General features: G+C 57.8%; 2 protein-coding genes across 12 annotated transcripts in view; one reads left to right on the top strand and one right to left on the bottom strand.

Moving 5' to 3' along the window:
• RNF123 (ring finger protein 123) overlaps window positions 1-22,338 on the top strand; it is a 36,926-nt gene that overhangs the window by 683 nt on the left and 13,905 nt on the right. The window contains exons 1-26 of one of the 8 annotated variants that reach the window (XM_086698203.1): window positions 5,352-5,381; window positions 7,261-7,378; window positions 7,660-7,744; window positions 10,348-10,427; window positions 10,573-10,667; window positions 11,057-11,111; window positions 11,233-11,318; window positions 11,592-11,678; window positions 11,906-11,973; window positions 12,170-12,295; window positions 12,678-12,792; window positions 12,871-12,975; window positions 13,394-13,519; window positions 13,671-13,763; window positions 13,836-13,909; window positions 14,707-14,824; window positions 15,018-15,117; window positions 15,373-15,434; window positions 15,618-15,689; window positions 15,908-16,028; window positions 16,659-16,760; window positions 17,979-18,085; window positions 18,330-18,528; window positions 18,849-18,994; window positions 19,283-19,366; window positions 20,157-20,264. In XM_086698203.1, coding sequence (XP_086554329.1) covers window positions 7,297-7,378; window positions 7,660-7,744; window positions 10,348-10,427; window positions 10,573-10,667; window positions 11,057-11,111; window positions 11,233-11,318; window positions 11,592-11,678; window positions 11,906-11,973; window positions 12,170-12,295; window positions 12,678-12,792; window positions 12,871-12,975; window positions 13,394-13,519; window positions 13,671-13,763; window positions 13,836-13,909; window positions 14,707-14,824; window positions 15,018-15,117; window positions 15,373-15,434; window positions 15,618-15,689; window positions 15,908-16,028; window positions 16,659-16,760; window positions 17,979-18,085; window positions 18,330-18,528; window positions 18,849-18,994; window positions 19,283-19,366; window positions 20,157-20,264 — 2,496 coding nt within the window. In that variant the 5' untranslated portion in view covers window positions 5,352-5,381; window positions 7,261-7,296. Of the gene's footprint in view, window positions 1-5,351; window positions 5,382-5,651; window positions 5,922-5,951; window positions 6,084-7,260; window positions 7,379-7,659; window positions 7,745-10,347; window positions 10,428-10,572; window positions 10,668-11,056; window positions 11,112-11,232; window positions 11,319-11,591; window positions 11,679-11,905; window positions 11,974-12,169; window positions 12,296-12,677; window positions 12,793-12,870; window positions 12,976-13,393; window positions 13,520-13,670; window positions 13,764-13,835; window positions 13,910-14,706; window positions 14,825-15,017; window positions 15,118-15,372; window positions 15,435-15,617; window positions 15,690-15,907; window positions 16,029-16,658; window positions 16,761-17,978; window positions 18,094-18,329; window positions 18,529-18,848; window positions 18,995-19,282; window positions 19,367-20,156; window positions 20,265-22,338 lie in introns of those variants that run through there. The other 7 variants (XM_086698206.1, XM_086698199.1, XM_025916064.2 and 4 more) reach the window with 7 other exon arrangements.
• MST1 (macrophage stimulating 1) lies at window positions 187-5,627 on the bottom strand. Of its 4 annotated transcripts, none has more exons than XM_086698208.1 (18): window positions 4,790-5,627; window positions 4,012-4,159; window positions 3,827-3,939; window positions 3,629-3,743; window positions 3,411-3,547; window positions 3,212-3,332; window positions 2,954-3,072; window positions 2,605-2,773; window positions 2,282-2,315; window positions 2,097-2,218; window positions 1,834-1,970; window positions 1,713-1,748; window positions 1,505-1,625; window positions 1,261-1,338; window positions 982-1,128; window positions 794-900; window positions 552-691; window positions 187-424 (listed from the first exon to the last, which is right to left on the bottom strand). In XM_086698208.1, exons 1-18 carry the CDS (start codon window positions 4,881-4,883, stop codon window positions 263-265), a joined length of 2,100 nt encoding a protein of 699 aa, XP_086554334.1. In that variant the 5' UTR covers window positions 4,884-5,627; the 3' UTR covers window positions 187-262. The 4 variants fall into 4 exon arrangements, with proteins under 4 accessions (XP_086554334.1, XP_086554336.1, XP_086554333.1 ...); XM_086698210.1 differs by having other exon boundaries at window positions 2,097-2,199; window positions 2,282-2,412; window positions 2,605-2,789; window positions 3,216-3,332; XM_086698207.1 differs by having other exon boundaries at window positions 2,097-2,199; window positions 2,282-2,412; window positions 4,790-4,948.

Below are 22,338 nucleotides of genomic sequence, written 5' to 3'. Positions count from 1 at the left end.
CCCTACACCACCCTTCTCTTACCACCAATTTGTCTAGGGAACTAGTGAGGCCCTGCTCTTCCACAGTGGCCACAGGCTAAGGTAGTCCTAAAAACCAGGTCTCCTAACCCAGCTATGCTGGGCTTGAACCACGTGCATACAGCAACTGATTTCCTAGCAGAGGCTAAGAAGCATCCTGCACAGGTGTAAAGAGGAGAGGCAGCTTTATGTCTGACAACAACCTTTGTTCTCTCTCCAAAGTAAATGGGATTGAAGGCTGGGCCTAGCCCAGCCGCATGACCTTGTGAATCCAGTCCGTAAACACAGAGACACGCATGAAGATGGCTGGCCAGCGGGGCCGGGCGCACACTCGGTTGGGGATTATAATTCCCTCCAGGACCCAGCAGTCATGGGTAAAGCAGGCAAGTGGGCCTCCGTAGTCACCCTGGTAGATGGAAGAACTGGTAAGAGAGCCCTAGGCCAAGGCAGAGACTAGCCCCCTTGTGGATAAAGTAGCCCATTTTCAGCTTCCCAGACCCTCCCTGAGCTGGGAATGGGACCCTGGTACAGACCTCACAGGCTCCCACAGGGGCCAAGAGTCCCTCAGTGCACATCTCACTCTCCCGTATGCGTCCTCGGTGCTTGATGTTACATTCCTGGTTGGAGATGACATTCAGCGAGGCCACATTTAGGAGTTTGTTATTCCCTGTACCTACAGTGAGAGGAATGGGAAGGAGAGGGCCTCTGGATAGAATTTGAGGCTAGGCCTCCTGGCCTGGGGTAGTCCATGCCGCTGTGCTGTGCTTTTTCTTACCTTTGGTCTCACCCCAGCCTGCGATCTCACACTTGGTACCTGGTGGCACCACATACCTCTCGGGGGGCAGGCAGATGAGTGCCACTCGCTGGTTCAGGGTCACAGGTCTTTAATGGGAAATGAGGGCACTCAGGATGTGAGCCCCCAAGGGTCAGCCCCACCTCACACCTTCTTGACTTGTCACACACCTCTCCAGCTTGAGCAGAACAAGCTGGGAGCCGGAGGGCCCACACACCATCTTGGCCACTGGGACCTGCTGCAGGCCTGGCTCTCCTGGCTGTGGGTTCTGGAACAAGGTGCCCAACCACACCTCATAGCCCATGAGAGGCATATGGCTGGGGGAGAAGCTCTGCTAGATCAGTCATGACACGCAGCCTGCTGCCCCAAGGCTCACCTGGGAAAGGTGGCTAAGGAGAAGAGGAAGGCAGGGGGGTGGGACTGGGTCCCCAAATCCAAGGGAGGCTCACCAAGAGGAGAAGCACTGCCGGGCCGTCAGTACCCACTGCTCCTTCACTAGGGAACCCCCGCAGAAATGCTGGCCCTGCCTGGAGGAGTAGAGATTAGGAGAAAACCGTGAGTTCTGGGACACAGGCTGGACCTGCCATCTCTTGGCCAGGACCTCTGAGGTCAGGGACAGGTTCCCACTCCCCTGGCATTAGCACGGAGGATATATCCTCAGCTCCTCTCTTGAGGAGAGGCAGTGTGCCTCACCGATTGCGCAAGCTGACTGTCCAGGGCGAGTTCCCAGGCTGGCCCCCCACCACACGCAGCTTGGAGCGCTGCTGGTCCAGGCGGGTCACCCTCTTGCCACACTTCTCAAACACCACCTGGTCTGGGGGACAGGATGGGCCGCGGGAAACTCCCAACTAGATGGAAGGCCCCAAAGAGACCCCAACCCACACTTGGTCCAAGTGCATACCTGGGGGCTCCAGGATGGACGGTGGTTGGTCGTCATCTGAAAGAACCAATTCACCTGCATTGAGGGAGCCAGCCTTCATTGGTGGAGGCTGGGGGCGGGGCCCCAAGGGAGGGTCACTTACCGCAGCGTCGCAGTGCACAGTAGTCGAACGGAGTACCCGGGTCCGTAGTGTAGCACCAGGGCCCATGGCTATCCCTGTCCGGGTTCCGGCAAAAGTTCTCCTCCAGATGCGCGTGGGGGGCAGAGGTGGGTGTGAACCTGAGTGGGCAAGGGAGTAAAATCCTAGCAAGGTAATCCTGACCCTGCCAGGCTCCAGTTGGAGAGGCTACGGCGTACCGCTTTAGGGTTCGGCAGGGGAGGGGCCGGGCGCGCGGGCCGACTCACTGCGGCATGTGTGGCATCTCTGTGGACCAGTGCTGGCACGGGACACCTTTTCGGGTCCTGTTGACCAAGCCGCGGTACTGCTCCCCCACGCCGTGGTAGCAGTCTGTGACGGGCGGGGATGGCTATTGGCGAGTTCTCGCCCCAGCCCTCCCGCTCCAGGCCTCCAGTTTCAGCTTGGGCCTTACCCTCAGGCCGCACGTCGTCGGCGCAGCGCCGGATCTGGTAACAGAAGGCCACGCGCATGCCAGGCCGTGACGTAAAGCACCAAGGCGCTTCCGAGCCGTCGGGGTTCCGGCAGAAGTTCTCTCGAAGGTCCCTGGGCGGGCGCTTCCCTCAGCTCTTGGTGGGGCCCATCCCGCGCGCCAGCCAGCCTTAGGCTGGAACCCCGCCCCCCCCCGTCCCCCCCCCCCCCCCCCCCGTCCCCCGTCTTTCTTCAAGCGCCGCCCAGGACCCCTCTCCTAACGTCCCAGCCGCAGGAGCACGCCCCCAGCGGCGGCCCGCACCTCACTTGCATGCGTATTTCTCCGGAGCAAAACGATGCTGATGGGGGTTCTGCGCGTCCCACCGCTGGCAGGGTACGCCTGCGGCGGTGGTGTTGGCCGTGCCCCTGTAGCCCTCGCCCTTCCCGCGGAAGCAACTGAGCGTCGTGGCCTCGTGGCGCGGCTGTGCCTCCAACCCTTGGATGGACCAAGGCTGGTCGGAGCCTGAGCGGGAGCTGAGACCCGGGCTGGGGCTGAGGCCGAGGCCAACTCCAGTGGGTCCACCTCCGGGTCACGCCCAGTCGCTCCTCTTTCCGCAGTCAGGCCACGCCCCCACGTTTCCTGGGTGCCCTCCCAGGCCCCACCCCCGTGCCCTACCGCAGCGAGGGAGGTCGCAGAACTCTCGCTCCACCTTCGGGTCGGTGGTATAGCACCAGGGCCGCTCGGAGCCGTCCGGATTCCGGCAATAGTTGTCGTCCAGGTCTTTGTCAAGGAACCTGAGGGTGGTAGCAGGGCGTGAACAAAACCCCGGGACTCGGGCACTGCCTGTCCCCTGCTATTTACCTGGTCCAGCCCCTGGAGTCCTGGCCCCTCCCCTAGCCTGGCCTCCTAGGTGCCGAGCCCGCGCACACGTACTTGCCGGGCTCAAAGGGGTGCGCGTGTGGCCGCTGCAGGTCCCAGCGCTGACACTCGCGTCCCGACTCGGTGCGGTCCACTGCCCCGCGATACTCCTCGCCATTGCACCAAACGCAAGCGGCTGGAGAGACAGTGCCGGTGGGTTCGTGGACGGGCGTGGGCATGTTCCTCACTCCAGTTTGGACCCAGAGCGGCTTACCTTCCCGGCAGGACTTGATGCCACAGGTCTGGAAGCGCACTGCAGGGTCTGTCGTGTAGCACCAGGGACCTCCTGGGTCCCCGTCGGGGTTTCGGCAGAAGTTCTCCTCCAAGCCGTTCCGGAGTGTGGGCGTGTACCTGGTGCAGAGAGCAGCAATTCAATGCGTGTTGGGGTGGGGGCAGGAGCCAGCCGGCAAGCACAGAGGGGAGGTGTCTTACTTGTGGTCATTGGGGAACCTATGGTTCCAGCGCTGGCAGGGTAGGCCGCCAGTGGTGATGGCCACCGTACCACGGTACTTGACCCCATTGTCCATGACGCAGGTCCGCACATAGTCTGGGAGCAAGAGACCCATTGTCAGTAAGTCCTGAGGCCTCAGCAGCCCTATCCATGGCCCACCCTTCTCCACAGCCACTTACCTTTCTTTTGGAAGAGATCACAGCGCCCTGAACGTTGCAGCTGTGTATAGGGTGAGTATTGGGTCCATGGCAGCAGTTGGCAGCCGTGGCTGCTCACATTGTAGTGGAAGGCCCTGGGAGGACAAGGCACAGAGTCACCCAGGTTCCCCTGCCACCCAGTCTTATCTAGTCCTGTGGCCACTCACCTGCAGTCCAGTAGGGGCCCGCAACGCCCTGCACACTCCTCAGCATCTGCCACATGTTCTTGCCAAGGCCCAGGCCCCACTGCATGTAGCAGGTGTTGCAGCTCTGTACCCCGGAGCACCTGGAAGTCATTCAAGGGCGAGCGCTGCCCTGCGGGGATGGGCATGCATGTCAATGCATTTATATCAGCACATCCATGCTTGGTTCATTCAGGGGATCAAAGCTACAAGGCCTCTGGGATGGACCCTGTGGGTACGTTCAAAGGTCACACCCCTGTACAGGGTGGGAGAAGCAGGCCCAGACATGGTAGTTATCAACAGTGGGCAAAGTACTAGGCTCAGGTCTAAAACCTACACTTTATGAGAGCAGTGGGTGGTGGTGCCTGCCCTATGGGGCTCATTTCATCTCCCAGATGAGAATGCTAAGGCTCAGAGCTGTTAAATTACCCTGCAAAGACTCAACCCAGGCATTCTGAGTCCAAGTCTGAGCTCTCATCAGCTCTAGGGCATATGTTAGGTTAGAGGGTTAGATCAGGCTCATGAGGGATAAATGCACGTGTGCATGCATCTGTGCCGTTTCAATGCTGCCTCAGTGCTACAACAGATGTTCTAACTCAGGCCTGAATAGGCAGGGGCTGCCCAGCTCCGCACAAGAAGCCAAGAGCACTCATTGCTCCATGCCTAGTGGGAAAGTGAGCTCCTGGCTTGAATGGCAGGCTGGGCCTAGCTAGGGCTGACTCCTTCCTGAAGGCAATTGGGGATCAGAGAGCGGGGCACTCACCAGGGACCCTTGAACACTGTGTCAGAAGCAGCAGCAGTGGGAACCACCCCATTCTCCTGGCTGGAGGCTGCACTGTGACCCACCACAGCCGCATCCGGGAAGTTGTGAAACCTGTCCCTATGGGATTGGGTGGCTCTGCCTCCACACCCCCACCCCAGGCCTGCTAGAGCCTGACCTGAGACCCAGTGGCAGGAATGGGGGTGGAGCCAGGCCTCAGGCCCCCTGGGTGAAATGTCAGGCCCCTTACTCTGGCCTATGTAGTGGGCAGGTGCTGGAAAGTTTCAGTGGGGACACTTGATGTGCCCTGGGGTAGGGATGGAGACACCCTGAAGCTCACATTGCTCTGAAGGGGAAGTTAGTGTGGACATAATTGCTGCCAGAGGCTGGGGAGCCCCTGGGTGGTGTGATATTAATCTTTTCTGAGCCTCAGCTTTTCCTCGTAAAGTGGCAAATGTTCCCTGACCCAGCCTCAAAGCAGCCTTCCCCTTTTGCTGTCTTATCTGCCCCAGCTGTAGGCAGGTCAGCCCACGCCCCTGGCAGCAGGGCCCAGAGAGGCTCCCCTCGCCTTGCCACAGGTGCCATCCCAGGAAAGGTAAGTGAGGCGACCTGTCTGGCCTGAATGGAAGTGGGGGTGACAGGTTGCGGGGACCTTGGCAGATAGCCTTTCAAATGTCCTAGCAACCTCTGGGCTGGGCCTCCAGGTATGGGTAGGAGTTGGGATAGGCGGCCTGGGGCTCCAGTTAGTACATAGCATTCCGACCCGGCTAGGCTAGGTGCTTCTCTTGCGCAGGCGGGGGTCAGAGGCGGTTGGGCTGTCCGGCGACGCAGAGGCCCTGAACTACCCGGCTGGAGGCCGCGAGGGGGCTCCCTCGAGGACGCCCGGCGCTGACTGGTGCGCCTGCGCGGCAGGCGCGCGGTTTGGCCCTGGAGGCGCGCCGTAGACAAGAGGCTGGGCGGATGTTGTGAGCCGGGGCGCCGCGGCCGAGGCTGGGGGTGAGTGAGGGGCGGCTGGGTTCCGAGTCGGGCGGGTCCCCGCGGCTTCCCTCGCACCTGCGGCCGGCCCGGCGAGGGTGTTCACAGCTCAGGGCTTACAGCCTGTGATGCGAGACTCCGGGCTGGAGTTGACCTGAAGGTTTCTCCGGAGCTTGGGGCCGGGCGGGGGCGACTTGGGGGAGACATGCGCTGCTCTTCGCGTCCTTGGGCTCCGAGATGGGGTCGGTTCGGTCCGGAGCCCGGATTCCTCGGCGGGGCTGGACAGGATCGACGTGGCAGGGAATCCCCGAGCAAAGTCAAGGTCCGCCTATCAGCTGGGTCCTCAGCACCTGGCACCCGGAGTGGATGTCTGGAAGGTTTGCTGATCAAATGAGTGATCAGGTCTAATCTGCCCTGCACCTACTCTGGTATGAGAGGCGCAGCGGTTATGGATGCCAGCGGAGGGCCCGTGGTAGGCGGCAAGGCGGGACAGTCACCTTCTCGAGGGGCGGGCGTGGTGCAGACTGTGAATGGGCAAGGGTGTGTGGTGGGAACGGAGGACCTGTTTGAGGTGAGATAAGGAACTGGGCTGCGGAGAAGGGAGTGCAGTCTAAGGCAGTGCTAGAAGGCCAGGCTGTAGACCAGCGCTAACAGAACTTTCTGTGATGATGGAAATGTTCTGTTTTTAGTGTCTCGTGCAGTAACCACTAACCATATGTGGCTGCTGAATCCTTGAAATGTGCTTAATATAACTGAGAAGTTGAATTCTTAATTTTTATGTTTTAATTCAAATTTAAATGGTCACATATGGCTAATGGCAACTGTATTGGGGACGGCACAGCTGTAGATCAGTGAGGCAGTTACCAGCGACTTAGTGCGTCTGCAGCTGCAGCAACACCATGACATGTAAGGGATGGACAGCACTGGGAAGACCAGCAGGGTCTGCAATGATAGCTGGGTGGTGCTCTGATGGAGCTGAGATGATGGATGAGAGGCTGTGTGTGTGAGTGGGAACAAGGCCTTTGGAAAAGAGAAGGGAAGATCCTGGCCTTAGGTATCAGTAGGACTTGTAAGTGGAGATGGCCCCAAGCCCTTGGATGATGGACCACACTTGGGGAATGTGGTGTAGGGTTCTCTCTGCTGGGAATGAGCTAGACCTAGTGTGGCTTACAACTGAGAAGGATACAGGGTCTCTGTCTCTAGGCCACCTCACTTTGGACAGTTTGGTCTGATTTTCCTGGGGTTGAGACATTTAGTTTGGTTTAACAAACCTATATCTGGCAACTGCTCTCCGTTGGGCCCTGTGCTGAGCACTGGAACATGGTGGAGCCCTGTGTAGGAAGCTGGGAACCCCTGGTTTCTTGCCCCGGGTTGGTTTGTGTGTGAGTGTGCATGTACTTGGTCTCACCTGCTCCCAAGCTTTCTTGCTGCCCCAGAACTGAGGTGGGTATGGGGGCCCTTGGCTGGCCTCAAATAGATAGGCTCTGCCTCCGGCTCAGCCCCCAGGACCGCTGGCTGCCCACAAGAAATGAAGGATGGCATCTAAGGGGTCCAGCATGTCTTTCTCCCGCAAGAGCTATCGGCTGACATCAGATGCTGAGAAATCCAGGGTCACAGGTAAGGGCTGACGTGTCTGGGAGGAGGCTCCTTGTGTTGAGGGAAGGAGAAGGAAAAGACAAAGGCGATAAAGTCCCAGGTCTGGTGAGCTCCAAACCTTGCTGCACCCCTTGTACCTGTGAGCCAGCTCTTCTCCATCAGCCGCGATGGAGCAGCGCACCCAACATGACTGCTCTTGTGACCCCTGTGGCTGGCCTAGGACCAGGAGCCTGTAGAGCCAGCCCAGTCTAGGAGCTTACACTGACTGTGTGACCCTTCTCTTCTTCTGCCCTGTGGCACAGGTATTGTGCAGGAGAAACTACTGAATGACTACCTGCACCGCATCTTTTCCTCTCCTGAGCATGCGCCCACCACAGCCACCAGCAGGTATGGCCATGTGGGTAGCCCCTGACTCCAAAGGACCAGCCCAGAGCCTCTGGGTAGGCCGGCTTGGGTTCTGTTCTCCCTCTACTGCTCCTGGCTGTGAGACCTCTGGCCAGAGAGTCTGCCTTCTGGACTCTGCATCTTCATCTCCTCTGGCCGTGTTAGTACCTTCTTTGTGAGGGTGTCATGGAGGTTAGCGAAGTGGTGCCCATTCAGTCCTCAGGAGAGCACCTCACTCCTACTCCACAATCAGCATCTGGTCCCCACATGCACCTGCCTGCACATCTGTCCCACCCCAGTCCTCTGTAGCTGCCACCTGAACCTATAAAGTGCAGACCCTACCAAGCCCCTTTTCCTTGAAAGTTGAGTACATTATTGTTCCTAAAAAAGTTACAAGTGCACTTGAGCAGAAACTTAGAAGAAGAAAAAATGTCTGTGTGTCTTGTTCTAACTTGACCATTTGAACATAATTTTTCTGTTTTTCTTATCTTGTGATGTGTATAGTTTGGATTATGCTGTATAGACTTTTTTTAAAGTTTTCTGTCACCTTCAGTTCTTTTTAAAGTTTTATTGAGAAATAATTGACATATAATGAACTACATGTATTTGAAGGGTAAAATTCAGTAAGTTTTTATCCAGATAACCTGTTAAACCATTATTGCCATCGAGATAGTGGATCAATCCCACACCTCGAAAAGTGTATAGAAGTTTAGACTCTATCTTTGTCATTAAACATTATCTCCTGAGTGTTTATTTTCTGTATTACAAATTAACCTTGGTGGGCATCTTTTAGGGCCAGGGGTCTGTTGTAGCCTTTAGCACTGCCCTGGTTTAGAGGGGCTTTTGCTTTTGTAAACAGTGCCGCTGTGAGGATGCCCAGGGTTGGAATCATGGGCTGGAGCATTTGAACTGCAGTCACTTTTAAGACTCTTGCTACATTACTTCTTCAGAGAGTCACGTGGATTCTACCTTCCTGCAGTGAGGCATGGGTGTCCCTATCTCTCAGCCCTCCTACCAGCTGGGCTCTCCTGCCTTCCACAATCTCTGCTCTCTGGGCAGCCACAAAGGGCAGTGCTGTTGCGTCTTCCATTTAAATGTCTGTGGTGGCCATAGGATTCCTACTTATGGAGAGCTACTGCCCACCTCCACTCCAGCCCCATTCCTGGTCTGTTTCCAAGGCCATCTGATCCCTACCTCATGTGATATCAGAAATGGTCCTGCTGCCACTGCTTCTGTGGCTGCCAGGAGGGAGAGCAGGTGGCAGGGCCATCCGTCAGTGCTTGTGTGGATGCAGAGCCCTGGGCTGGGACGTAGGCAATCCAAAAAGGGCAGGCAAGTGCTGGGTTGGCCAAAGGACAGTGCTGCAGGCACTCGCTGAGGCTGAGCTGCCCCCAGCTGCTCTTGAGAGCGGGCAAACTAGAGCAGGCCTCCCAAGTGGGGGCCGGTAAGCACTGCCATGACAGAAGCCTTTATCCCTGGGCCTGTTGGGGTGTTTAGAGAGGAGGTTGACTGGAACTTTCCAAGCTACTGGTGGGGCACCCCACTGCATGGCTGCCACTTGACCTTGGCTTGGGGGTTAGTAGGAATGGGGAAGAGGATTCACGCCTCTCTACCTCTGGCAGCTGAGTAGTAGCTCACAACTGGGGAACATGTGGTTCCTGAGCCAGTTGAAGCTACTTTGCCAGAGAATTGGTGCTTTGGCCCATCTATGTCCCTTCCAGAGCCTACCCTCTAGACCATTGAAAGGAGAAAGTGCTGGGATCAGAGGTGGCAGAGAGGTGCCAGCAGTCTGTGGGCTGCGTCCAGATGGGCACTGGTCTCTGTTCTACTCGAGCCCTGCTAGTTACTGCCACCCCATTCCCTGCTATTCTTAGCAGCTGTACTCAGGACAGGGCTGGCCAGCATCAGACAGAGGCCTTTCTCCTCTGAGCATGTGTGCTGGGTATGTAAGGGGGCCACTCAGATTTCCCCAGCCCCTCTGGCTGGGGCTGATGGCAGACAGGCAGGCCAGGTGCTCTAGTTCCTATACAGGTGGGTACAGGACAGAGCCAGCTAGCAACTCAGAGGGCTCAGCTCTTCATCCTCCCAAGACATGTCTCATTCAACATAAACTTCCCTGGCTGGGACCATAGGCCTGGGATCAAGGGCTGGCCTAGCTGTCATTGGTATAGGCTGCCTTGGGGATTGGTACTTCTCCCAGCCTTCCTCTCCCAGGCAAAGCAACAGATCCTTCTTTAGGGGTGGGTAGGTTATGGGCCATGCAGGGAGCACACATTATGCCTTGGAATCTTCATAGCATCTCTGACATACAGCTATGTTCCCTTTTTACAGATGAGGGAATTAAGGTTGAGGGAGGGCTCTTTTTTTTTTTAAGTCCTGAGGTACACCACATTGGACTGGTACTTTTTAGTTTAGTGGGTAGTCAAGCCTTCTGACCCCCCCTCCCCCCCCAGCATTCAAGAATATAGGACTAGGCACAAGCCTTTTTCTGGAATCTAGGCAGCCACTGTCCGAAGCTCAGAGGAAAGGGAGTAGGAGAGGGGTTTAGTGTCATCTGACTGGTTTCAAGGACTTTTGGGCCCCTCGCAGCCTCTTGCTCTCCCCAGGAAACCCCTGAACTTCCAGAACCTGCCAGAGCATCTGGACCAGCTGTTACATGTAGACAATGAGGATGAGGAGAGCCAGGGTATGTGGCAGCTTCTGGAATGGGATTGGGGGAGCCAGGCTGGGCCCTGGAGGCCCTGGGGGCTGCCCTGGGGAACACAGTATCCTCTATGCATTCTGTCAGACCCTGTGCCCTGCCTGACCCCACACCTACCTCTCCCTTTCAGGACAGGTTGAAGGGCGGCTTGGCCCATCCACTGTGGTCCTGGACCACACAGGTGGCTTCGAGGGGCTTCTTCTGGTGGATGATGACCTCCTAGGGGTGAGTGAGGGCAAGGCGAGGCCCCAGGTCCAAGCCCCTCCTGACAGCCCCAAGCTGCTCCTGATGTGGCCTTGGTCTCTCTATCCTTTTTTATGGGGCTGCAGCCACAAACCCCTCCTGATGTGCTCATTGAGTCCTCAGCCCCCAAACCCTCCTGATACAACCCTAAAACCCACTCGGTGCAACTCCAGCCCCAAGCTGTTCCCATCACAGCCATGAACCCCTCCTCTCATGCTGCCACCCCTCCCACCCTGTTCAGGCTCAGTGCGGTATTGGCTAGAACAGGCAGGCACCACCAATACAACCCGAGTTGAGGATGGGGCCATTCCTCTTTGGGGAGGCACTCTGTGTGCCCGAGAGGAGGCTCACCATCTCTACTCTTCACCCAGGTGATTGGACACAGCAACTTTGGTACTATCCGCTCAACCACGTGTGTGTATAAAGGTGAGACCATGCTCTGGCCACCATGCTGTGGCCCAGGTTATTGGGAGGGGATCTGTGGGCCCAGGTCTGAGGCAGGAGGCAGTCTTTTTCTATCTGCTAGGCCTGACTTGGTTTATTCCAGGGAAATGGGTCTACGAGGTGCTCATCTCCTCTCAGGGACTCATGCAGATTGGCTGGTGCACTATCAACTGCCGCTTTAATCAGGAGGTACGTGTGAGAGAGGCCCCCTCCTAGGGAGACATGCTGCTGCAGGCCTCATCAGGGCTCAGGGGCAACCCACCAGACCACATGAGGTCTGCTTGGAACTGTAACCCGACTGCCCTCTGGAGGAGGAATGCATCCCACCCCACCCTAGGACAACAGCAACCCAGGCCAGGAAATCACTCCTTCCCTCAGAGCATCAACCCTTTTCTCTAGAACTCTCTGGGTGCAAGGTTGACGGCTGGTGGGCTCTGGACCTCACAGACCCTTCTTCCCTAGGAGGGGGTTGGAGATACACACAACTCCTATGCTTATGATGGCAACCGGGTACGCAAGTGGAATGTGACCACAACGAATTATGGCAAGGTGAGGGCCAAGACCCCTGGAACCTGCTTGCCCCATGTTCATCCTCACAGCTTGGGTGGGAGCCACCAAATAGCCACGAGAGACTGTAGGGCAAAGGGAGAGGGCAGAGATTCAGGTGCTCTGTACTTATGGCCACCTACCCTGAGGGGTAGTGGAGACACAGCCAGGGGGCAGAGCGGGCAAGCTGCTGGGCTTCTGTATGTCTGTAAGGCCTCCTCCCCTGGCAGGCATGGGCAGCGGGAGACATCGTGAGCTGCCTGATCGACCTGGACGATGGCACTCTGTCCTTCTGCCTGTGAGTCTCCTGCCTCTTCCCACAGGCCTGGCCTCTGGGACCTCCCTGAGCTGCCCTCAGCTTCCCAGTCCCTTTAAGGGGGCCAGGCCGACTTTAATAGCCTGAGGGTGGACAGCCGCAACAGAGCCTTACTTACTGGCCTGTTTCGGCTACATCCTTTTTAGCACGGGCTCACAGGCCTTCCCTTCTGCTCCAGGAATGGCGTGTCACTGGGCACCGCTTTTGAGAACTTGTCCAGGGGCCTGGGCATGGCCTACTTCCCAGCCATCAGCCTTTCCTTTAAGGAGTCTGTGGCCTTCAACTTTGGCAGCCGTCCCTTGCGATATCCTTTTGGGAAGAAGTCTGTGGACTGCCTGGAAGCTCTTGAGGAAGCAGGGATGAGGGGCTCCCTGCCCTGGGAGTTCTATGGGCTGGTGGTGGGCCATGGTTGCCGAGGGGAGAGGGGCGAGTACAGCTTAGGTGGGTGCTGGGAGGCACAATTCCTATGGCAACCTTATTAGGTGGGTACCGTGCTGTGTGGAACAGATAAGAATGTGAAGCGGCAGAAGTTGCACCCCACAGAGACAGAGAGCTGTGCCGCAGACCAGGCCTTGTGACTCCACAGCCCTGCCCTAGAGCCTAGGCCCCTCCTTGGGGATCTCAGTGGAGAGGGATGGGTGCATCTGAGCCACAGACCAGGTATTGCTGGCTTAACTCTGTGCCACCTACCCAGTGGCAGGTTACCGGCCCCTGCAGGACCCACCCCGTGCTGACCTGGTGCGGGCGCAGAAGTTGCTGGGCTGCTTCCGGGCAGTGCTCAGCGTGGAGCTGGACCCTGTGGTGAGCCAGGGACTGGGCCGGGTGAGCTGAGGGCCTTCTGCAGCCTTTGATCCCCACTGTCCTTTCTTCCCCACATAGGAAGGCCGGCTGGTGGAGAAGGACAGCTCCGAGTGGCAGTTGCAGGGCCAGCCCACCGTCCTCCTCACGCTGGCCCACATTTTCCATCGCTTCGCACCGCTCCTGGTGAGGGGATGTTTGAGAGGGGAAGAAGTGGGCTGTGGCACAAGTGCTGGTGCTAGGGGCTGGGAAGCTGAGGCGCATGAGGCTCAGCACCGTCACCTGGCAGGGGTCCCATGTGACCAGAGCCCTTAGACCTCAAGGATATCACTCAGGGAAAGAGGAGATGCTTCCAGCTGAGGATATCAGGGGATGTCCTAGAGAAAAGATTGAGGGGTAATGACATCACTGGCTAAGGGAACTGCATGTGTGAAATGCCAGAGGAGCCCTGGGGCGGCGGCCCTTCTTGTGTCTCAGACCCTGGAAGGGCTCATCTGTGTCTTGGGGTTGCTTGAGGGAACCCAAGCCTATACCTGTGGCCTTGGCCCCATGCCAGGGCAGGGGCAGAAGGCCACCACCTCACCAGTGCCCGCCCTTGGTGCAGCGCAAGGTATACCTGGTAGAGGCTGTGCTCATGAGCTTCCTGCGGGGTGTCGTGGAGGCAGGCACCCCTGCACAGGCCCAGTCCATGGTGCGTCAGATCCTCGACCTCCTGTGGCTCTTCATGGAGGTGAGGCTTCGGACTTCAGGCCTCAGGCCAGGATGTCAGGCTCCACCGAGATGGGGGAGGTACAGGGAGGGTTTGGGAAAGGACCCACAGATGGCTGTCCTGGCACCTGCCCTCTGCCAGCTAGGTGTGCAGCCCGGCATCTCTCCCCCAGGACTATGAGGTACAGGATTGCCTCAAGCAATTGATGATGTCCCTGCTGCGGCTTTACCGGTTCTCACCCATCGTCCCAGACCTGAGCCTACAGGTGGGAGCTCCTGCCCCTGCCCCTGGGCCCCCTGGGCCCTAGCCGCCCTCTCTGAGCACCCCATCCCCACAGATCCACTACCTGCGGCTCACCATCGCCATCCTGAGGCATGAGAAGTCCCGCAAGTTTCTGCTTAGCAATGTCCTGTATCCTTTCCTAGCTGCCAGACAGGCCAGACATGTGGTGTCCTCTGGGGTCATTAGGGGCCAAGGAGGGCAGCGTGCCTCTGGCCAGGGGTCCCTAGGGAGGCTCAGAGGCCCAGAGCTGTGCAGTATGTGAGTCCTTGTTCCAGGACCCAGCCTTCCCAGCACTCTCTCTACAGAGCAGAGAGGGTAAAGCAAAGGACCCCGGCCAGCTGGCCAGCCTGAGCAGGGATTTCCAGATGGCTGCCGACTCTTGGGCTCCATGGAGGTGTGGAGACGCCACCAGGGCCTGACTGCTGTAGCCAAAGCAGCACCGAACTTTTATCTGAGTCCCACGGCAGGGGTTCCCATGAGATCTTCTTTTGGGACTTGGCTCTTCCTGCTTCCCAACACTGTTGAGGACTGTGCTGCAGGAGGGAGGGTGCTGGTGGGGAAGCCTATGCTGGTAGCTGTCTTTGTGTGGGGTCTTCAGCCTCCAAGAGTTAGAAACAGCTGGGAGACGGAGAGGCCACCAGGCCCTCTCTCAGCCTGTTCCCCCCACCACCCTCATGTGTTCCTGTGACAAACCTTTTTAGTACGTTTGCTGGGAATCAGGCTTAGTGGACTTGATGGCCACAGCTATTTTTCAGGGCTCATGGTCGAGGGAGACTGGCTTATAGTAGCAATGGTACCTCTAAGGGTAGGAGAATATGGTGGGCATATGGGGAGACAGGTGAGTTCGGAAGAGCTTCCCAGGGAGAACTCGTGAGGGTGTAGGATACACCCCTTGGTGAGTGGAGCTCTGCCTTGACAACCACCAGCTTCGACGTGCTCCGGTCTGTTGTCTTCTTTTACATCAAGAGCCCTCTGCGAGTGGAGGAGGCTGGCCTACAGGAGCTCATTCCCACTACCTGGTGGCCCCACCGCTCCAGCAGGGAGGTGGGCCGACTGAGATGGGCAGGCAGGGTCACAGGGAGGGCTGACCCAGGGTATCTGAGCCACCTGGCCTTGAGCATGTGAGGCCCCTTCCCCAGCCTGGTCTCTGGCGTGGGAGTAGGGGTTTCCTGTCTGAAGCAGGCCTGGTTAAGTCCTGAGTGAGCTCTGCTGTCTTCCATCCCCTGCTCCTGCCCAGGGCAAAGACAGTAAGGATGTAAAGGATGAGACCGCTGAGGAGCACAGACGGAGGCGTGCCTACGAACGTGGCTGCCAAAGGCTCAAGAAGCGCATCGAAGGTAGCCCCCTGCCCAGGGCACTGAGTAGGGGGAGGACGATTTGTGTGTGTGTGTGTGTGTGTGTGTGTGTGTGTGTGTGTGTGCGCGCGCGCGTGTATCGGGGGCTCTTGGTAGTGACCATGTCTAGATTCAGCTTGGGGAACCCTGAGAGTGGAGCCCTGATCCAAACCTGCCGCCCCTTCCCATCCCTGGGAGCCTGAGAGCAAGGCTCTGCCTGAGGAGAGCTCAGTGTTGTGTTCCCTACCCCACCTCCAGTGGTGGAAGAACTACAGGTCCAGATCCTGAAGCTGCTGCTGAACAATAAAGATGATAATGGGGTAAGTGACTCCCAGACCCCCACGTGGGTCCCTGGTAGGGATGGGTGCTGGTACTGGGGCCCTGAGACCCAGAGGGCAGGGACTGGCTCGGGTTCCCATAGCAGGGCCCAGGCTAAGGCACAGCACCGAGCCAGTCCACTCCAGGGCCAGCTCCTCACAGCCTCATTTTTCCTTCCCTCAAAGGGGGAAGCTTCTAGGTACATCTTCCTGACCAAGTTCCGAAAGTTTCTACAGGAGAATGCCAGTGGCCGGGGGGTAAGTGTCCACTCGGCCAGCCCGCCATGGACACTTGGCTGTGTTGCAGGGTCTGCACCCCAGGCTTCCGGCACCTCTCAGCCTGCTGCATCCCTGCCTAATCTTGCTCTTCCTTTGCTGCCCCGCCCTCTGTGCTCACCCCAGGGTCCTGGGGCAGGCCTTGGATGAGGAGTGAGCAGGCTCTAGGCTGGCACAAATGCATGTCCTGTGCCCTGCAGAATATGCCCATGCTGTGTCCCCCTGAGTACATGGTCTGCTTCTTGCACCGGCTGATATCTGCCCTGCGCTACTACTGGGATGAATACAAGGCTTCGAACCCTCGTGCCTCCTTCAGTGAGGGTGAGTGGGGCCAGGCCTCATCAGAGAGGCTGGGCAGCGCTGTCCCGGTGATAGTGTAGAGTGTGGAGCTGGCAGCAGGGTGGGGGTGGAGCTGTCCCAGGCTTCCTAACAGTTGAGTACTCTCCTGATGGGTGGCTTTTCCACAGGGCAGCAGGAACTCCACTCTGTAGGAGTGCCAAACCCACATTCACTCTGTCCCCACAAGTTCCTGCCCACTACGGCCTCCTCTTCTCGGTCCCAGTCCGTCCAACCCTCTGCAGTCCTTTGTAGGGGACACCAGGGACAGGCCCTGAGGTGTTGGGGGCTGTGTTTGTGTGGGACAGGGTCTTCAGGGCCAGTGGGAGCCGTGCCTGCCCTGGATTGGGGATGTCTGTGGGGCTGGGTCAGGGCCCTCTCTGAATGTGACTGCAGACAGAGTGCTCCCTTCATCCCAACTCTAGCAGTCACTGACACTGACCCCAAATGGTCGGGGGTGGGGTGGGGGAGAAGCCATGCTGTGTGCCTGAGCAGGGCAGGTAGGTGGCCAAGGCCAGGGGTCTCCTCTGGGCTAAGCAGCGTAGAGGGGTGGCTTCTCAGTGTGTCTTCCTATCTGGCTCACTGCTGGCCCGGCCTCCCAACCCCTCCTTGCAGAGGCCTACATACCGCCTCAGGTCTTCTATAATGGCAAGGTGGACTACTTTGACCTGCAGCGCCTGGGAGGGCTCCTCTCACACCTTCGGAAGACCCTCAAAGGTACGTGTAGGCTTGTGGGCAGTGGGCAGGGCCGGACTGGGCGAGTGTGGGGCATACAATCCTCAGCCAGCTCTGCACTGGGTGCAGGGTTACCCTCTGCCCGCCAGAGGGCGCCCGAGTATCTCGACCTGCTCCTCCAGGGAGATGCCCTCTGCCTCAGGTCTTGGGTCCAGCCATCCCTTTCCTTGAGCTCCCTTCCCTTGAGCACCCGCCCCACGGGAAGCCTAGGGGTCCTATAAGGAACTAGGGAGCATATGTGGAGTGACCACGGGATCTTGGTGAGGTCACAGGGTGAGAGGCGAGCGGGCACAAGTGCTGCCTGAGTGGCTTTCAAGGACGAGCACACGTGGCCACGGCACAGGGCACTACAAGCACAGTGCACGCAAAGGCAGGGATGCTCACAACAGCCTGGTAGGGCCTGGAGACGGAAGGCTGCTGGGGTGCTGGTGAGGAAACTACCAGGCGGGGAGTGGTGGGAAATAAGGCCAGAGTCGCACAGGTAGAGTCTGAGGGCCTTGTGGGGCACGAAGTAGGTGTGGGCTCATTCCAGGGATAGGGGCAGCTTTGGAAGGTCCTGAGGCAGGGGATTGAGGTCAGGGATCTGCGTGTGATAATGGAGTCAGTACGTGGGCCAAGAGAGGAGATAGAGGGAGGGCAGGAGTGAAGGGGAGGAGCCAAAGATGACCCCAGGCTTCCTGCCCGAGGCTGTGGGGATGGGGCACCGTCAGGAAGGGGGCTGTAGGAGGAGGCTGAGGTGGCAAGTCCGCTATGTCTGAGGACCACAGCCTGGGCTGGAGGCAGAGGTGTTGCTGTTCCACCTCTCACTGACAGCTGAGGGGATGAGCCTACGGTGAGGCCTGTGTGCAAAGTGAGACAAGCAGTGGCCTAGACAGCCCTGGATCTTGTGTCTGTAGGTTAGAAAGTGATGGGGAGAGAAGTAGGGGACCCTGGAGAGCGTGCAGTCACTGGAAACAGAGGGACCGACAGGAGTGTGATGGGGAACACCTCCTGCTGTTAAGGTCCCTGAGACAAAAGGCCTTGGGGCGCAGTGAAGGCTGGCGTGGAATAAGTGGAGTGCATAGGCAAAGGTGCAGTGGTAAATGTGGGGCCCTGCAAAGCCCCCCGCTCAGCCAGTGGTGCTCTCTCGCCATTGTGGGCGGTTCCGTGTGACCCCTGAGCCCCCCACTGGCCTGAGAACCCTCCTGCCATTCCCTGCAGATGACCTTGCCTCCAAGGCCAACATCCTGATCGACCCACTGGAGCTCCAGGCAGCCACCATGGATGACCTGGACGAGGACGAGGAGCCAGCCCCAGCTGCGGCCCAGGTGCCGCGGTAGGGGCAGGCAGGGGGCTTGGTATTGGGCTGTCCCTCTATCATAAGGGCAGGGGTGTCACACGGGGTCACCTCCTTCTCCAGGCAGCAAGGAGCTTCTCACCAGGCAGGTTTCCTTGCTGTAGGCGGAGGCGCGAACCTTCCTGCCATTTCCCAACCCCACAAATCAAGGGAGTCCTACATGGGCCCCGGTCCTGGGGAGCTGAGTGGCGTCTGGCCTCCTCTCTCCTACACAGCGCCCCATGCAGGCTCTGGCCATGGGGGGCGTACTGCCCCTGCCCCGGCCCAGCTGGCTCAGTTCTCCAACCCTGGGCCGAGCTAACCGCTTCCTCAGCACAGCGGCTGTGAGCCTGATGACCCCACGGCGGCCTCTGACCACCTCGGAGAAAGTGAAGGTCCGCACGCTGAGCGCAGAACAGAGGACTCGTGAGGACAGTAGGTGCCAGGCAGGGCCAAGCACATCCATAGTTCCCCACCCTGGGCAAAGCCAAGCTACACCCCCATTCCTTCCCGGTCCTGTGGCCTGGCAATATCTCAAGGGCATGGGAAGTGCACTCTAAGGGCAGGAAATCGATGCTACAGAAATAGTCCTGGAGCTGCAGGCCCTTGCCCTACCCCTGCCCCCATGTTCTCCCCTGCAAGTCCCTCCTTGGGCCCAGGCCTCTCCTACTGTGAGGCCCGTCCTGGCACCACAAGCTTGGGAGAGAGCTGGAATGGCCTACGGCCCTGACCCTCCCCTTCCCCCCACTCCATAGTTGAGGGCAGTCACTGGAATGAGGGCCTGCTGCTGGGGCGGCCCCCGGAGGAGCCTGAGCAGCCCCTCACGGAGAACTCCCTGCTGGAAGTCCTGGATGGCGCCGTCATGATGTATAATCTCAGCGTTCACCAGCAGCTGGGCAAGGTCTCCCACTGGTGGCCGATGAGCATGTCCTGTGGTCCCACACGTTCAGATGCTTGTGTGTGTGTTGGGGGGGAGGGGCGGATATCTACTCATGACTGCATGTGAATGTGTGCCACAGCAAGACTGATTGCTGCCAGTGATGTGTGGGCCTGACCTGGTTTTGTGGGAGGGGGTTGTCTGGGGCCGAAGGTTGGGAGCTTGGCAGGGCTGGGAGCCAGGCTGGGTCTGGAGAAACCTGAGTGACATGCCTGAGGAGTCACACTGGACCTGTGGTGTCCGATGCTCTAGATGGTGGGTGTGTCTGATGATGTCAATGAGTATGCAGTGGCTCTGAGGGACACAGAGGACAAGCTCCGGCGGTGCCCCAAGCGGGTAAGACCTAGATGGGCAGGGGGGTTTTCGAGAGGGAGGGCTGTTGCAGAGAGGAGGCTTGCCAGCTCAGGCTTCCCAGGGCAGGCCACAGAGGGACTGTCCTGCCCCTGCTTCTAGGGGCTACACCGGTAGTTTTCCTGTCCCCACCCACCTGACTATGCCACGTCAGTGAGAGCAGGGCTGGCATTAGGGCAGGGCAGGGCTTAAGCCCCATCACTAGCTGCAGCCCGCGCCAAGGTGCCCCTGCCCCCTGCCCGCTAAGTGCTGACGCACACCCACTCTCCTCATCAATTATGAATTCGACCCTGAGTGCTTCCTCGGCCACTTGCAGAGTCAGCAGGAAGCAGGACCTGACTCTCACACTTCCCTGCAGCCCCTCTGCTGTAGCTCTCCTGGCCTGGGGAGTAGGGCGTCCTGTGCCTGGGCTGGACTTCCCCAGCAGGGCCCTTTCCCTGCTGTCTGCAGAGCCCAGGCTTGCCTTTGCAGCCAAGCGAGAGCAGCTACCGGGGCCATGGTCCCAGCCCAGCTAGGGGACATGGCCACGGGCTCATGGAACCCCAGCTGTGTCTCATTTCCACGCTCTGCACAAACGACCAAGACCCTTCTCTGAGGCCTGCTCGGGCTTGCCAGTGGGTCCTAGGCAGAAGAGGGTTTTGAAGAGTAGAGCTGAGTCTGCCCAACCTTTTGCCTGCTCCAGCCACCAGTGGGGTTCCTACCAGGCTGCCTGGGGCAAGCAGGGTGGGTGTGGGTATGGTGCCATGGCCTGATTGTCTTTCCCCTTGGGTGGCAGAGAAAGGACATCCTTGCAGAGTTGACCAAGAGTCAGAAGGTTTTCTCAGAAAAGCTGGACCACCTGAGTCGCCGTCTTGCCTGGGTCCATGCCACTGTCTACTCCCAGGTGAGGAGATGTGGGCTTGGCCAGTGACTGCTGCCCTCCCCGAGCTCACTGACTAGTCACAGATGGCCAGGCTGTGCCAGCCTCTCAACGCTCCCTGCCCTCCTGGGCCTCTGCCATGCACGTGCCCCCTCTCCGCTCCCTATCCTCCCTGCCTCCACCACATGCTATGCCCCCTGAACCTCTCCTGCCCTGTGAGCTTGATTAGATGTCATTGTAGGCATCCCAGGTCCCCTCCAGCTCACAATTCCTCCCTTGCAGGAACAGGGCCTGTCTGTGCCTGTCTCCCCTTCTTCGCTTCCCCTTCCTTCTCTCCCGGGGTGGAGGTGTCCTCTTAGGAGCCCCAGTCTCCCTCACTCTGCACATGCTTCTCTCTGACTCCCCTTCTTCCTTTGAAGCCACAGCCTTGTTTTCTGTTTTGTCATTCACTCATTCGTTGATTCAGTAACATGTGCTCGGAGCCTGGAGTATGCCAGGTACATCTTGATGCTAGGGACACTCAGTCCTGACCCATGTCTGAGCCACGTCTGCCCTCCCAAGGCTGTCAGCCTTGAGCAGTAAACTGAAAGATGGTGCACTCTCTCTGTGACCATGCTTTGACCCTCAGGTCCCGAGCCCTCCAGACTTGCTTCCACTCCCTGCCTGTCCTAGCATCTCTCCCCAGCTAGTGAGCGCCCATGTCAGGACATCCGTCTGCCTTCTTAGGCATGCCCTTCCCTCATAACTGGGTGATCAAGGCCCTTGGTGTCCCTACCTCTACCCGCCATCCCCACTTGCTTTTTCTCAGGCTCCTCCCGAGCCCAGACCGCTTCCACCTGTTACTCCTACTTTCTCTCTTGCTGCAGACCACCTTGCCTCCAGCCCCATGCAGGAGGCTCCTCTCCTCCCTTGACTGGGATTTCATGGCTGTCCACTGGCCTATGCAATCTTTTTTTTAAATGTTTGTTTATTTTTGAGAGAGACAGAACCGAAGTGTTAGTGGGGGAGGGGCAGAGAGAAGGAGACAGAGAATCCCAAGCAGGCTCTGGGCTGTCAGCGCAGAGCCCGACGTGGGGCTCAAACCCACAAACCATGAGAGCATGACCTAAGCTGAAATCAAGAGTCAGATGCTTACCTGACTGAGCCACCCAGGCTCCCCTGGCCTATGCAGTCTTGCTGCCCCTGCCGCACCATCTTGTGAGGAACCTAGCCCTGCCATCTTTATACTTTCCTTTCCTTCCTTTTAAATTGTGATAAAATATGCATCACACAAAATTTGCCATCTTAACCATTTTTTTTAAGTTTGTTATTTTTGAGAGAAAGAAAGCATGCACACGTGCACTAGAGCAGGGGAGAGGCAGAGAGAGAGGGAAAGAGAATCCCAAGCAGGCTCTGTGCTGTCAGCACAGAGCCCTACTCAGGGCTCGAACTCAGTGAACTATGAGATCATGACCTGAGCTGAAATCAAGAGTCAGATGCTTAACTGACCAACCGAGCCACCCAGGTGCCCCTTAGCCATTTTTTTTTAATTGTGGTAAAATGCATACAATATATTGCTTATTAACTTAGTCATTTTAAATGTATAGTTCAGTGGTGTTAAGGATATTCACATTGTTGTGCAGCCAGTCTCCAGAACCCTTTCATCTTCCCAAACTGAAACTTATCCCCCAACTCCCCATTCCTTCCTCACCTCAGTTCCTGGCACCCACCATTCTACTTTTTGTCTACTTGACTGTTCTGGGGACCTCATATAAGTGGGATCATATAGTATCCTGCTTTGTCACTGGTTTGTTTCATTGGGCATAATGTTCTCACAGCTTTTCACCCATGTTGTAGCACGTATCAGGATTTCCTTCCTCTTTGAGGCCGTATATTCCATTGTACGTATATACCACATTTTGTCCATTCATTCATCAATGGACGTTTGGGTTTCCACTTTTTGGCTATTGTGAATGGTGCTGCTGTGTTCATGGTGTGTACAAATACCTCTTTAAGATTCTGTTTTCAATTCTTTTGCGTATATACGCAGAGGTAGAATTGCTGGATTACATGGTAATTCTATTTCTCATTTTTTGAGGAACTGCCATACAGTGGCTGT

Source organism: Puma concolor, chromosome A2 (assembly GCF_028749965.1).
Source record: "Puma concolor isolate L17-30 chromosome A2, mPumCon1.1.hap2, whole genome shotgun sequence".
Taxonomy (NCBI): domain Eukaryota; kingdom Metazoa; phylum Chordata; class Mammalia; order Carnivora; family Felidae; genus Puma; species Puma concolor.
The sequence above is the reverse complement of the archived record's forward strand: the minus strand, read 5'-3'. Positions and strand labels throughout refer to the sequence as shown.